This window comes from Oncorhynchus tshawytscha, unplaced genomic scaffold (assembly GCF_018296145.1).
Source record: "Oncorhynchus tshawytscha isolate Ot180627B unplaced genomic scaffold, Otsh_v2.0 Un_scaffold_1528_pilon_pilon, whole genome shotgun sequence".
Lineage (NCBI taxonomy): Eukaryota > Metazoa > Chordata > Actinopteri > Salmoniformes > Salmonidae > Oncorhynchus > Oncorhynchus tshawytscha.
In genome coordinates, this window is record NW_024609832.1 from 1,809,992 (window position 1) to 1,824,099 (window position 14,108).

Below are 14,108 nucleotides of genomic sequence, written 5' to 3' on the forward strand. Positions count from 1 at the left end.
GGGAGAAACTCCCAAAATATAGGTGTACCATGCTTGTAGCTTCATACCCAAGACGAATCGAGGCTGTAATCGCTGCCAAAGATGCTTTAACAAAGTACTAAGTAAAGGGTCTAATACTAATACTAATGTAAATGTGATATTTCAGTTTTTTATTTATAATACATTTGCAAAAACATGTTTTTTTTTCTTTGTCATTATGGGGTTTTGTTTGTGGATTGATGATAAAAACTGTATGTGTCTCTAATATGGTCATACATTTAGCAGGAGGTTAGGAAGTGCAGCTCAGTTTCCACCTCATTTTGTGGGCAGTGAGCACATAGCCTGTCTTCTCTTGAGAGTCGGGTCTGCCTACGGCGGCCTTTCTCAATAGCAAGGCTATGCTCACTGAGTCTGTACATAGTCAAAGCTTTCCTTAAGTTTGGCTCAGTCACAGTGGTCAGGTATTCTGCCACTGTGTACTCTCTGTTTGGGGCCAAATAGCATTCTAGTTTGTGCAGTTTGTTAATTCTTTCCAATGTTGTCAATTATTGATCTTATTGTTTTCTCATGATTTGGTGGGGTCTCTCTCTCTCTCTCTCGCTCTCTCAGATGGTTAATAAATGACCTCCACCACCACCGTCTCTATTTGCATATCTGTTTTCAGCAAGTTCATTGTGAATTTATCTACCACATCTCAGGTAATTATGTTAGAATATGACAATTGGAAGAAAATTGTATGACAAGGATGGACAAATACTGTCAGTGTAAGCAAGGAGTTATGAGCCATGCTGACGAAACAGATTGTTCACCGATTTGAACAGAGAACAGTTGAACAGATTGCTCTAACATTATGCAAAGGAACCTACCTATTCGGTCACATAGACCTTTGTCAGTTATCACATGTTGACCCCCCAGACAATACCTCTGTTTACGTTGTTGTTTGTTGTTTACGTGAATCTCCAGGGGTTGGCCCTAACCCCTTTAAATCCTCTTTGGGGTGCTTTAAATCCTCTGTGTGTGTGTGTGTGTGTGTGTGTGTGTGTGTGTGTGTGTGTGTGTGTGTGTGTGTGTGTGTGCGTGTGTGCGTGTGTGCGTGTGCGCGTGGGCGGGCTAAAAGCAGGGTGCTTTGGTCGCTTTGTTCCCCCAATCTAGGAAGCGCTCTAAACCAATGGAGCAGAAGACAATGGGACAATTGGTTGGGCTGAGGGTCCGTAGTCACACAAACACTCGCGCATACACATACACACTTATGCACATGCATGTACACACACACACAGGTCCTGGGATTCCGCCTGAGTGAACTCATTTCAGGGTTGATTTGCCTTGACGTATATGAGCTGTTTGGATTAGTGTTCAGTCTCTTTGTTCCTGATTAGGAAGGGGTCACAACAACCCTCACACACACAATACACCCATTTACCCCCCACACACACACATATATATATATATATACACACACACACACACACACACACACACACACACACACACACACACACACACACACACACACACACACACACACACACAGACACACACACACACCTTAAATAACAGATGCCCCAATTGCTTTTCACACCGCAAATTATAATTTTCACGCTGTTGTTGCTGCACATATCTGTGTCATGCTGCTCATATCTATGCATTTCTTAGTGCAGTGGTATTACCAGACTTCTGAAGAAAAGGGCTAAAGTAGGCTCTTTCTGCTTCCTTAGATACAATACCTCAATCTATAAGCCTGTGTGCAACCTGTTTTTTTATGTGTCTATATACACAGACACTCTGGAGAAATAAATGGGTCAAGTCTCAGTATAATACAGTCAAGTCTCTCAGGCTTTGTCTTGGTGATCCAAGTCATTAATGCTGTCATTGGTCTTATGATCTGAACAAGTCACCGTCTTGATAGTGAATGTGTTTGTGCCATGTTTTAATGTGCAGGATATGATGGTCTGTGAACCCTTCTGATGGCTTGACAATAGAGATCACTCCGTTTATATTCTCCTCAAGGTACAAGGTCAAAATCTGTCGTTCTGCCCCTGAGCAAGGCTCTGTTCCCCGGGCGCCGAAGACGCTGTCCACACCTCTCTGATTCAGACGGGTTGGGTTACATGTGGAAGACACATTTCAGTTGAATGCATTCAGTTGTCCAACTGACTAGGTATCCCCCTTTTCCTTCCCTCTTCCTCTAAATGCTTTAATTGATTTCTGGAGTGTGTGAAACAATAGTCAATAGTTAATTACATTACGTGAGGTGTCGCGCTGCTCTTTTTGTTCTCCCTCATTGTCTCCCTGTTCCTGTTCTTTAACCACAATGCATCCCTTTGATAACATTTGCATATTTAAATTGGATCAGCTCAACTGGGCTGGCCTCTCCAGCCAGATTGGTTGAGTCTCCCTCCCGCCCTCTACCCCTCCCCCTTCCCGCTCAAGCTGTTACGTTACTGCTAAACGCTCAAGTGGCACTCTGGGAATTCTGTGTAGCCAGGCCATGCTTTCTGCAAGACTAAAACAAAACAGAGAATAAGAAAGCAAGGCCATAATGTTCCGTAGTATTGGCTTAGGCCATCAAAGCACAAAGCCAATGAAGCTATACGACAGTTCATGTCTATTGTCTATGTGGAACTGAAACAGTTCATGAGGCAGCAATAGCCTTCTCCATGTTCCTATCCCTGTGTAATATCTGGGTACATGTTTTCACAATCACATGTCACTCCAATTCACCAGACAAAACTGTAATCTAACATTTCCTGTTTTGATGACGCTCCTTTAATGGAAGCTTTAATGACTCTCCGTGTGTGTGTGCGTGTGTGTGTGTGTGTGTGCGCATAGCATTGAGCTGTGTGGTCTTTGTTGTATGGTGTTATATGATGATGTTCAACCCATTGTGACAATAATTACAGAATGTAGCTGATAGGATAACAGAATTAAACAATGGATGTAATGTGCTGTGTTCTACTGAATTTGCATTAGTTATATGGTACAATGGTAGGCTATGTATACTTCCGTTCAAAAGTTTGGGGTCACTTAGAAATGTCCTTGTTTTTGAAAGAAAAGCACATTTTTTGTCCATTAAAATAACATCAAATTGATCAGAAATACAGTGTAGACATTGTTAATGTTGTAAATGACTATAGTACCTGGAAACTGATTTTTTTATGGAATATCTACTGAGGGGTACAGAGGCCCTGTCATGACGTGGCCCTTTCTGGGTATATATCGTGGCTTCTCTCTCTCTCTCTCTCTCTTCTCTCTCTCTCTCTCTCTCTCTCTCTCTCTCTCTCTCTCTCTCTCTCTCTCTCTCTCTCTCTCTCTCTCTCTCTCTCTCTCTCTCTCTCTCTCTCTCTCTCTCTCTCTCTCTCTCTCTCTCTCTCTCTCTCTCTCTCTCTCTCTCTCTCTCTCTCCTACATCCAGGTTCTGTTATCTCAGGTCATAAATTCCTGGTGGAGACTCTCTCCCCCTGGTCATGCAGTATGGAGAGAGAGCGTTTCACATTAGAACAAAAGACCTTCTACTACATCACAGAATTTGAGAATATCCATATTTTGGATATTGTTTAACCGGTCGGTGGAGAAGCAAGCTATGACCTGATCCGTTTTGTTTCATGTTTGTGACCTCATGAAAGAAAATACAGCCACATTACCCTAACTCCGTTTATACAGGTTCCTCAGTTATGAGATTTGCATCTAATTATTGTATAAAATGAATGAGTAAAGATGAAACCATTTGTGAAATGATGTGATGTTAAACCTTTAATGTGAGAGAATTGTATTCCCTTTAAAGTTTAACTAAGTCATTGGCCCGCCCCCGTGAGCACAGATATGATTTGGCGTCATGGAACAGCCCTTTCCTATTGTTACGAATACAAGTCTTTCCCGCTCTCTCACAGTCCACACCTACTTCCCTTTGTCCACCAAGCCATCATATCGGCTTAGCCCACTAGGGAATCTTCCCTATCCTTGTAACCAATATCTACTGTTTGTTTGTTTATGCAGTTCTGTGATTATTTAGTTAGTTAGTAAATAAAGGATTAAGCCAATTGGTGTGTGGATGATTTATAGCAAAAGCTGGGTTTGTGCAGATAACGTTTGACGTTTGGATAGAGACTGACGTGAGTTAAAGAATAATTAATTAATAGAAGACCAATTGATCACATATTAAAATATCTGAAGAGTTATATTCGGAAAATTATAACTTTGTAATCTGAAGATTTTCCATGGTGCCCTGACATCCTAGTTTAATAAATGTACATGATTAGTTTAATCACATAATAATAATTACAGAGAATTGATTTGATAAAATACAGTCTTTACTTTTAATGATGCCAAACACACGACAGCCCATTATCAGCAACCATCACTCCTGTGTTCCAATGGCATGTTGTGTTAGCTAATCCAAGTCTATCATTTTAAAAGGCTAATTGATCATCAGAAAACCCTTTTGCAATTATGTTAGCACAGCTGAAAACTGTTTCTCGCATGGAATAGCCTTCATTTCTCAGAACAAGAATAGACTGACGAGTTTCAGAAGAAAGTTCTTTGTTTCAGAAGAAAGTTCTTTGTTTCTAGCCATTTTGATGATAAACTTGGATTAGCTAACACAACGTGCCATTGGAACACAGGAGTGATGGTTGCTGATAATGGGCCTCTGTACACCTAAGTAGATATTCCATAGAAAATAAGCTGTTTCCAGGTACTATAGTCATTTACAACATTATCAATGTCTAAACTGTATTTCTGATCAATTTGATGTCATTTAAATGGACAAAAAATGTGCTTTTCTTTCAAAATCAAGGACATCAAGTGACCCCAAACTTTTGACCGGTAGTGTATATTTTTTCTCATTCTGTGTATGTGTGTGTGTGTGTGTATGTGTGTGTGTGTCTGTGTGTAGCTCTGTGATGAGTGCATGTGGTGTTGTGCTGAAAGTCATTACGCCCAACTCTCCTTAGATATCCTCCCATTACACAAGCACTATCTTTTACACAGCTGATTCTCTCCATCCCTCTTCCGCTCTCCCCTCACACCTCTACCCTCTTTAATGTCTCCCTCTCTCCCTGCCCTCTGTGTCATTCTTCCCTCACCTTCTTTTTCGCTGCCTCTATCTATTCCCTCTCTCTCTCTCTCTCTCTCTCTCTCTCTCTCTCTCAAGTGCTTAGCTGTTAATGTATTTGTTGAGACTGCAGAGGCGGCCAGTGTTAGTGATGGCCATGCCACAGGGAGTCTGGTATCGTCTCAGTCTGTCTCTGTGCCCAGCTCTGTTTGTGAGTTTTAAATGAGAGCGGCTGAAGCTGTAATCCACCCAGCTGATTCCTTCTAATCAGGGTTGTGCACAAAACCCTTTAAACCTCTGGTAAGCCCTCTCTGTCTTCTTCCCACTCTCTCTCTCTCCCTATTTTTTTCTCTCCCTCTCTCTCTCTCTCTCTCCCTCTCTCTCTCTCTCTCTCTCTCTCTCTCTCTCTCCCTCTCTCTCTCTCTCTCTCTCTCTCCCTCTCCCCCTCTCTCTTGGCGTTGCTGTCCGGCTTTAGACTGTTGTTGGCTTGAGAGAGTGAGGCCAGAAGTTCAACTAGGTGTTAGGATGGGGGGTGAGGAGGTGTGAGGAGACTGTTGGAAGTGCCTGCAGAGGAGGGGAGGATAAGAGGACAACTTCTTTGTTTCTAAACTAAATAAAATTACCAATGTCATCATTCAGACAGCTGTCTGTTGTCATTAATCCCACAAAGCTTGACACAGTATGTGTCTGTGTGTGTGAAGCAGCACTGCACGCATTTGTTTGTCCGTGCATGTGTCTGTGTGTGTGTGTAAGAAGCAGTGCTTAGGGAGCAGAGCTGGTGAATAGAGTCCTTCTGGCTCTGGCTTGGCTAATTTGTCGAGCGGCGTGGGCTTCCTGGTTACAGCTAGCAGGGGGTGAGATCTCCCTTTATTAACCTAATGGCTGTGAAACTACCACATCGGATGGTAGGCTGGGGAGGAGGAGGGGTGAGGAGGGGGGAGAGGATAAGGGGAATGGGGAGCAGATGAGTAGGGTGCAGGGATTGTGGTCAAGGACATTGGGCGAGGGAGGGTTGTCTTGAGCCACTTGGCGAAAGAGGGTGTGGATGACATCTCCAATCTAAAATCAGATCTAGAGTCGGCTTTCTATTCCGCAACAAAGCCTCCTTCACTCACGCCGCCAAACTTACCCTAGTAAAACTGACTATCCTACCGATCCTCGACTTCGGCGATGTCATCTACAAAATAGCTTCCAATACTCTACTCAGCAAACTGGATGCAGTTTATCACAGTGCCATCCGTTTTGTCACTAAAGCACCTTATACCACCCACCACTGCGACCTGTGTGATCTAGTCGGCTGGCCCTCGCTACATATTCGTCGCCAGACCCACTGGCTCCAGGTCATCAATTCCATGCTAGGTAAAGCTCCTCCTTATCTCAGTTCACTGGTCACGATGGCAACACCCACCCGTAGCACACGTTCCAGCAGGTGTCACTGATCATCCCTAAAGCCAACACCTCATTTGGCCGCCTTTCGTTCCAGTTCTCTGCTGCCTGTGACTGGAACGAATTGCAAAAATCGCTGAAGTTGGAGACTTTTATCTCCCTCACCAACTTCAAACATCTGCTCTGAGCAGCTAACTGATCGCTGCAGCTGTACATAGTCTATCGGTAAATATCCCACGCAATTTTACCTACCTCATCCCCATACTGTTTATATTTATTTACTTTTCTGCTCTTTTGCACACCAATATCTCTACCTGTACATGACCATCTGATCATTTATCACTCCAGTGTTAATCTGCAAAATTGTAATCATTCGCCTACCTCCTCATGCCTTTTGCACACAATGTATATAGACTCTCTTTTTTTCTACTGTGTTATTGACTTGTTAATTGTTTACTCCATGTGTAACTCTGCGTTGTCTGTTCACGCTGCTATGCTTTATCTTGGCCAGGTCGCAGTTGTAAATGAGAACTTGTTCTCAACTAGCCTACCTGGTTAAATAAAGGTGAAATCAAATTTAAAAAATAAACTGGGACCATCTATATAGAGGCTATACATACACATAATGAATGGGTAAATCTGATAAAAGAAAAGGTTTTCTATATTGTATTTGTATTTGCCAAGGCAGCAGCTACTCTTCCTGGGGTCCTGCAAAACGAAGGCAGTTATACAATTTTAAAAACATTACAATACATTCAGTACAGAATTATCAACACACTAGTGTGGGCCCTGAGGCCCCTATTCTACTAACACATATCTACAACACTAAATCCATGTGTACTGTACGTCTCCCATAGTCTGTTTTGGTCTTGGTCGTGTTTTCCTGTCTATTCTAACATATTTATTGTTCAAATTTTGCTGGAGTTTTAGATCATGAAGTACAAACATTATGATGATGTTGAATATGTTTTCCTGTCTTTATGTGAGCTGCATTATGGGTAGAATGAGTGACAATTGCAGTATGTCTGTTATATTGTCAGATTAATTTCCCAGCCTCCTTCTATAGGCAGTCACATTTAGCCTGGTTTCATTGAGTGGCCTGTTCCTCTCCTGTGTATGATACGGAAACCAGGAGTGTGTGTGTGTGTGTGTGTGTGTGTGTGTGTGTACAGATCGTAGGATCTTAATTTGATCACTCCTTTGTTGCTTGGAATTTGCAAACTTGTAGTGTACTTGATTTTTAAAAAGGTTTTATATAGTTTGTAATTTACACTTAGAAATTTCAGATTGATTTTCCCTAACGAAAAATGTACCCACCCCTACAAAAATAATTCACATTCACTGTTACTGCAGGATTATATTCCTGTTGAAGCGAACTGGCTCAAATTAAGATCCTACTTCTGTATGTGCGTGTACGTGTGTGTGTGTGCACTGCAGGATGTTGGGTCTGTGGCTTGAATATCATACAAGGTCAAACCCAGCTGACATCAATAATTCATTGTTTTATTTTACTGACTCATTCAGATGCTCTTTATCCTCCCTCTGTACTGTTTTCAGAGTTCTATCCCCTTACCTCCCTCCCTCTTTCACACACACACACACACACACACACACACACACACACACACACACACACACACACACACACACACACACACACACACACACACACACACACACACACACACACACCTCTCCCCACCCTCTGTCCAGCTGCCTGCCTCCACTGATGGGAGCATAGAGCACCAACTAAAAAAATAAGGGTATGAAAGTATGATCAAGACAGCGAGAGGGAAGAGCCACAGAGCGAGAGGGAGGGCAAGTTCGATGGAAAGCAAGAGGGGGAGGGCAAGTGAGTGAGCGAGTGATAGAGCGAGAGAGAGAGAAGGAGGGAGAGAGAGGGAGGTGCTGCATCAGCTCGGCACACACAGGACACAGCAACATCAGCAGCCTCGTCTTAGAGGTCTATTGTTCCCTGTTTTCATTACGGACAGACCTTGTTGTCCCTCGCTGACCTAGCCACCAGAGAGAGAGAGAGAGAGCGAGCGAGAGAGAGAGAGAGGAGGAGAACCCTTCATTCACCCAGGATTACTTCTTCTTAGAGGAACGGACGGAACAACCCTCGTGTGAGAAAGGGACAAAAGCAAAGGGAGCAGAGTACACTTCTCCGCTGTGTCTGCCCGCCTCCTCAGCGTGTTTTTCTGTCTCCGTTGTGTTGCCTTCTCCACTCTTTTTCTATTTGTTTTTCTGTTATTGTGTGGATACTATCCACACGGTCCCCCTGCAAGAGCCATGGGGTTGCCCGGTGGAGTGAAGGGGATGCTGGGTGTGTGGAGGGAGTTACTTCCCTCTCACTGGAGACTGGTGCTGATCCTCTTCTGGATCTCTGGAGCCACAGAGACACAAACTGCAGCCGACACCAAACCAACTGTCTACGTCTGGCAAACAGGTAATGCTGCTACTACTGCTGTGCTGTTCATTCATTCGGTCACCACGCTGAAAATAGAGGGAGTGTCGAGAAAGGTATCATCCTCTGTTACTAGATGTACAGTGCAGCAGACTACTCTCTTTCTCTCTGTCTGTCTGTCTGTCTGTCTGTCTGTCTGTCTGTCTGTCTGTCTGTCTGTCTGTCTGTCTGTCTGTCTGTCTGTCTGTCTGTCTCTGTCTGTCTGTCTGTCTGTCTGTCTGTCTGTCTGTCTGTCTGTCTGTCTGTCTGTCTGTCTGTCTGTCTGTCTGTCTGTCTGTCTGTCTGTCTGTCTGTCTGTCTGTCTGTCTGTCTGTCTGTCTGTCTGTCTGTCTGTCTGTCTGTCTGTCTTACTCTTGAGTGGTAGACTGGAATCTCTTCATGAAATATTGATTTGCAGATGTTTGTTGATGTTGCTGAGTGGTGGGGATTGTTTATCGTGGAAGGGCTTGAGAGTGTTACTGTATGTTGTACTATATAACTGTACCTACCTGAACCTGTTCAATCTGCTTGTCTGAGTCCCAAATAGCCCTGATCAAAAGTGGTGCACTAAGCCTTGTACTTTTGTTGCCTATGTTTTCTTATTGCTTTTGCTTACTGCTCTGGGGGATACAGTTTAGACTCTAACTATCGAATCAAGAGCATTTGAGAAGAATTGGGCATGTTTTTAGAATGAAAAGAAACAAAGGTACTACTCCCTCAAGCCGGATTCACACCTGCTGTTTGCAGAATAGAGAGACAATAAAACAGGCTGCATGTGTCAGAGGGTTAAAGGCACTGGAGATCCTTTTGCGACATCGTGGTATGTGAACATATTTACTGCAGTCCCTGAGGTGAATCCCCAGCCCGCTCTGGCTGTTGCTGAGGGGAGGAGGAGGAGGAGAGGACTGGAGATTGTGGGACTGTGCTTTTCCCCATTCACTCCCATTCAAAAGGCTCACAGTGGCAGCTGGTACTGCTCCAACCGCTACAAACCGCTGTTGGACACATTTATCACCATCTGACACATGCAGTTGACGAGTTGCATTACCGGTGGGGTGGTGGATGCTGACGCTGTGTGCATAGGTTCCCTTATGAACATGTTTGAACTCTGAACCTGCATGTTGCAAACAAGTGAGCTGCGCGTTAGAATGATGTTGATGACCAATACATGTTCATACATTTTTATTATGCTACATATGAGCGGTTGTATAATTGCAGAAACATAATTTATTGTCTCTGTGTTATAAGGTACATTATATATACAAAAGTAAGTGGACACGCCTTCAAATTAGTGAATTCGGCTTTTTCAGCCACACTCGTTGCTGACGGGTGTATAAAGTTGAGCACACAGCCAAGCAATCTCCATAGACAAACATTGGCAGTAGAAAGGCCTTACTGAAGAGTGACTTTCAACATGCCACCTTTCCAACAAGTCAGTTCATCAAATTTCTGCCCTGCTAGAGCTGCCCTTGTCAACTGTAAGTGCTGTTATTGTGAAATAGAAACATCTAGGAGCAACAACAGTCCAGCCGCGAAGTAGTTGGCCACACAAGCTCACGAAATGGGTGCTGAAGCACGTAGCACGTAAAAATGGCCTGTCCTCGGTTGCAACACTCAATACCCAGTTCCAAACTGCCTCTGGAAGCAACGTCAGCACAATAACTGTTCGTCGACAGCTTAATGAAATGGGTTTCCATGGCCGAACAGCCACACACAAAGCTAAGATCACCATGCGCAATGCCAAGTATCGGCTGGAGTGGTGTAAACCTCGCTGCCATTGGACTCTGGAAACGCGTTCTCTGGAGTGATGAATCACGTTTCACCGTCTGACAGTCCGACGGACGAATCTGTCCCAATGCATAGGAATAATGATCTGGGGCTATATTCCATAGTTCCCCTTAGTTCCAGTGAAAATAAATCTTAACAACAGTTAAACAACAGTTTGGGGAAGGCCCTTTCCTATTTCAGCATGACAATGCCCCTGTGCACGAAGCGAGGTCCATACAGAAATTATTTGTTGAGATTGGTGTGTAAGAACTTAACTAGCCTACACAGAGCCCTGACCTCAACCTCATCAAACACCTTTGGGATGAATTGGAATGTTGACTGCAAGCCAGGCCTAATCGCCCAACATCAGTGCCCGACCTCACTAATGCTTTGTGACTGAATGGAAGCAAAGGGGGAAGGGGATTGATGGGGAAGGGGGAGTAAAGGCGGAGTAAAGGCGATGGGGAGGGGACCGATGGATGTTGGATGGGAAGGGCATAGAAGGGGGAAGGAGAGAAGGGAACAGGGGAGATAAGAGGGTGATGGGGGAAGGGGATGGATGAATGCTTGTATGCTGACCCTGTGGAACAGGATGGGTCCTTGGGATACGCTGGGAAAGATCAATGTCCTATTAGACTGCTGTCTCACCAGGAGATGTCCCTCTCTCTCTCTGGCTTTCTCTCTCTCTCTCTCTCTCTCTCTCTGGCTTTCTCTCTCTCTGGCTTTCTCTCTCTCTGGCTTTCTCTCTCTCTGGCTTTCTCTCTCTCTCTCTGGCTTTTCTCTCTCTCTCTCTGGCTTTCTCTCTCTCTCTCTCTCTCTCTCTAGCTGGCTCTCTCTCTCTCTCTCTCTCTCTGGCTTTCTCTCTATCTTCATCCCTTTCCCCTTCACAACTCCCCACTTTCTCTTCCTGCCACCATCTCCCCTCCCCCTCTCTGTTTTTAATTAATTGTGTCACGATACTGAAATGCGCCGCATTTGTTTCATATTGGCCTGTATTATTTCAGTGTAGTGTGCTACTGTTAGAGAGATCTGCAACTTCCACAGTACCCTAACAGTCTGCATTGTGATGCTAGTTTGTCTCGCTAGTGTGGATAGATGTGGTAGTATATTCCTGTATTGTAGCGGTCTACAGTGTGTTATTGTTTTGGAGACCGTGTTGAGAGATCTGCATTGACGTGGCATGTTGATGAGGTCTCGGGGGTCTCTTGGTGACCCCTTCTGCCCCCGACGTTCAACACAATTACACTGTTTTGTCCAACCTCAGCACATCTGTCTGGTGGTGTGTGGGATTGTAGACTATGGATTGGAGGCTCATCTGGACCCAACCTGATTTATAAAGAAAGGGGTTGGGTTGCGAGCAATACATATTCCTCAGTGATTTTTCTCTCAATGACAGTACATAGATGTACAGTATATCTGTGCAGAGATACATGGAGGAGAGATGTTTTGGGGAGAAGAGAGGGGAGGGGTGGATTCCTATATTTCCCAGAGGAGGAAGATATCCATGGGGATGATATGTTAAAGGAGGGAGGAGAGAGGGGAGAAGGGAGGTTCTCCTGAGTGCAGTATTCCTGGTGTCCCTGGCATCGCATGGAGAGGGAAGACATCAAGGGAGAAGGAAAAATCTCAATGAATGTGTCAATGCGCTGAGAGATTTTGAGAATTTATTCCACCTAATTAGTGCATCCAAGCTGCAAAAGCAAACCATTTGACACCAATAGCATCTGTTATATTAGTTAGCAGTACGGTGTCTTTCTTTCCTTGTGTTTCCATGCTTGTTTTAGCCATACCTTTGGGGTCTATCACATCCTGTTTTGCACATGCCTGGGGTAAGTCCCAATAATCTCTCCTTCTTCCTGCTCGTTCACTACTCCCAACAAATTCAAAAATCATTTGATTGGTGATGGCATGGGCTAGAGGAATTTTCTATAAACCAGTAATTTCCTTTCAAATCCAGGAAGGGAAGTGAACAAGTGCACATTTAAGGAGGAAGAAGAGATAATTGTCATGCACTCCTGGTAGTAATTGACAGGGTAGTTCCATAGCTGTCTGCTCCTCTTTGGGGCTTTAGAAAGACCGTAGTAAATGGAGGCTGTTCTATTGAATCCTACAAAGAGTCTATCTACAACCGCCCGCCAGCCATCACCACTTCTTCCTCAGAGATGGACACTTGGTCGTTCTATTGTCCCTAGCATGGCAGTGCTAAGGCTTCTGTGACAGATGCTGTACTGTCTTCTGTCCACAGAGAAAACACAATGGAATCCCTTTACCTCTCAGTCCTTTGTTCCTGCTTCTCCTCCTCCTCCTCCTCCTCTTCCACCTCCAATGGAACAACTGCCTAGTGCCTACCCCCACCCCCTCACGCGCACACACATGCACAGATGCACAAACACACACGCAGTCGCATACACACAGCCCTCTCTCTGAGGCCTGACCTCTGACCTCTGAGCTAGGAGGGGTCTCGTGAGGGCATCGCTAAGAAAGGAGGGCCGGGATGCTGCAGCTTCTACAGGCCAAGTGTCAAGTACTTAATTCAAGCATTTCCACTTGGCTGGTAGCCTGTTCCTATGTGTTTGTGTGTGCGTGCATGTGTGTATGTTTACATGTCTACAGAAAGCCTACTGGAGAGCACTCGACCCGTCCTTGTGTTCCATTGTGTGAAGCAGCCTACCATTAACAGGAAGCATGCAGCTCTCAAAAGAAAACATAGGCACATTCACAAATGATTAAAGCCGTTTGTTGTTCACAATTACACTCAAACATCAGATTGCATTGTGCTAAAGACTGGAGGAGCATTATGCTATCAGGGTGTAGATGGAAGGGGATGAAATGGGATTGCTTCCCCAATGACTCCCTATTCCCTATCTAGTGCACTACTGTTAATGCACTATATGGTGAATATGGTGTAATTTGGGACACAGCCCCTCACGTCTCCCTAGGATTCATCAAGTGCCAAATTGCTGCTATTATTTTGGCGGGTTTAGCAGAAGAGTCCAGCTGTTCAGCTCTAGCATGGCTGCTCGCCCCAGGTGGAGGATGGACTGAGACACACACATTCACAGACAATTAGGCATGCACACCGTCCTCTAAGCTCAACAGCTTTGGTCTTTGTCTCCCCTTTCCCCTGTCTCAGTTTCTCTCTGTCTCTGTCACTCGTTCTCTCTCTTTCAAAGCTGAGAGTCCTTCTGCTTTCTAAGTGTAGCTGTCTGCTCCTCTGGCATCTCCGTATTCATGCTTTAATTTCTCCTTCTCTCCTGACAACCGAGGAAGAATTCCTAATCAGTAGCTTTGAATATTCACGCTGGTAGACAAAAGGAGAGAGACAGTGTGACAGTGAGATTCGACTTACACACACCTCCAGTCTAGCACTTTCTTTCTAAGACACACACACACATAGGCCTACAGAGAGAGAGAGAGATTCAAAGACACACTTGCACCCATACACGCACCAACCTAACTCACACACTGCCATCCCATCCTA

General features: G+C 44.5%; 1 protein-coding gene across 1 annotated transcript in view; it reads left to right on the plus strand.

Annotated features, from left to right (window-relative positions):
* Positions 1-8,311: 8,311 nt before the first annotated feature.
* The window catches only part of LOC112229308 (thrombospondin type-1 domain-containing protein 7A-like), a 190,064-nt gene continuing 184,267 nt past the window's right edge, over positions 8,312-14,108 (plus strand). Inside the window, exon 1 of the mRNA XM_042319532.1 lies at positions 8,312-8,863. Coding sequence (XP_042175466.1) covers positions 8,707-8,863 — 157 coding nt within the window. The 5' untranslated portion in view covers positions 8,312-8,706. The remainder of the gene's footprint in view (positions 8,864-14,108) is intronic.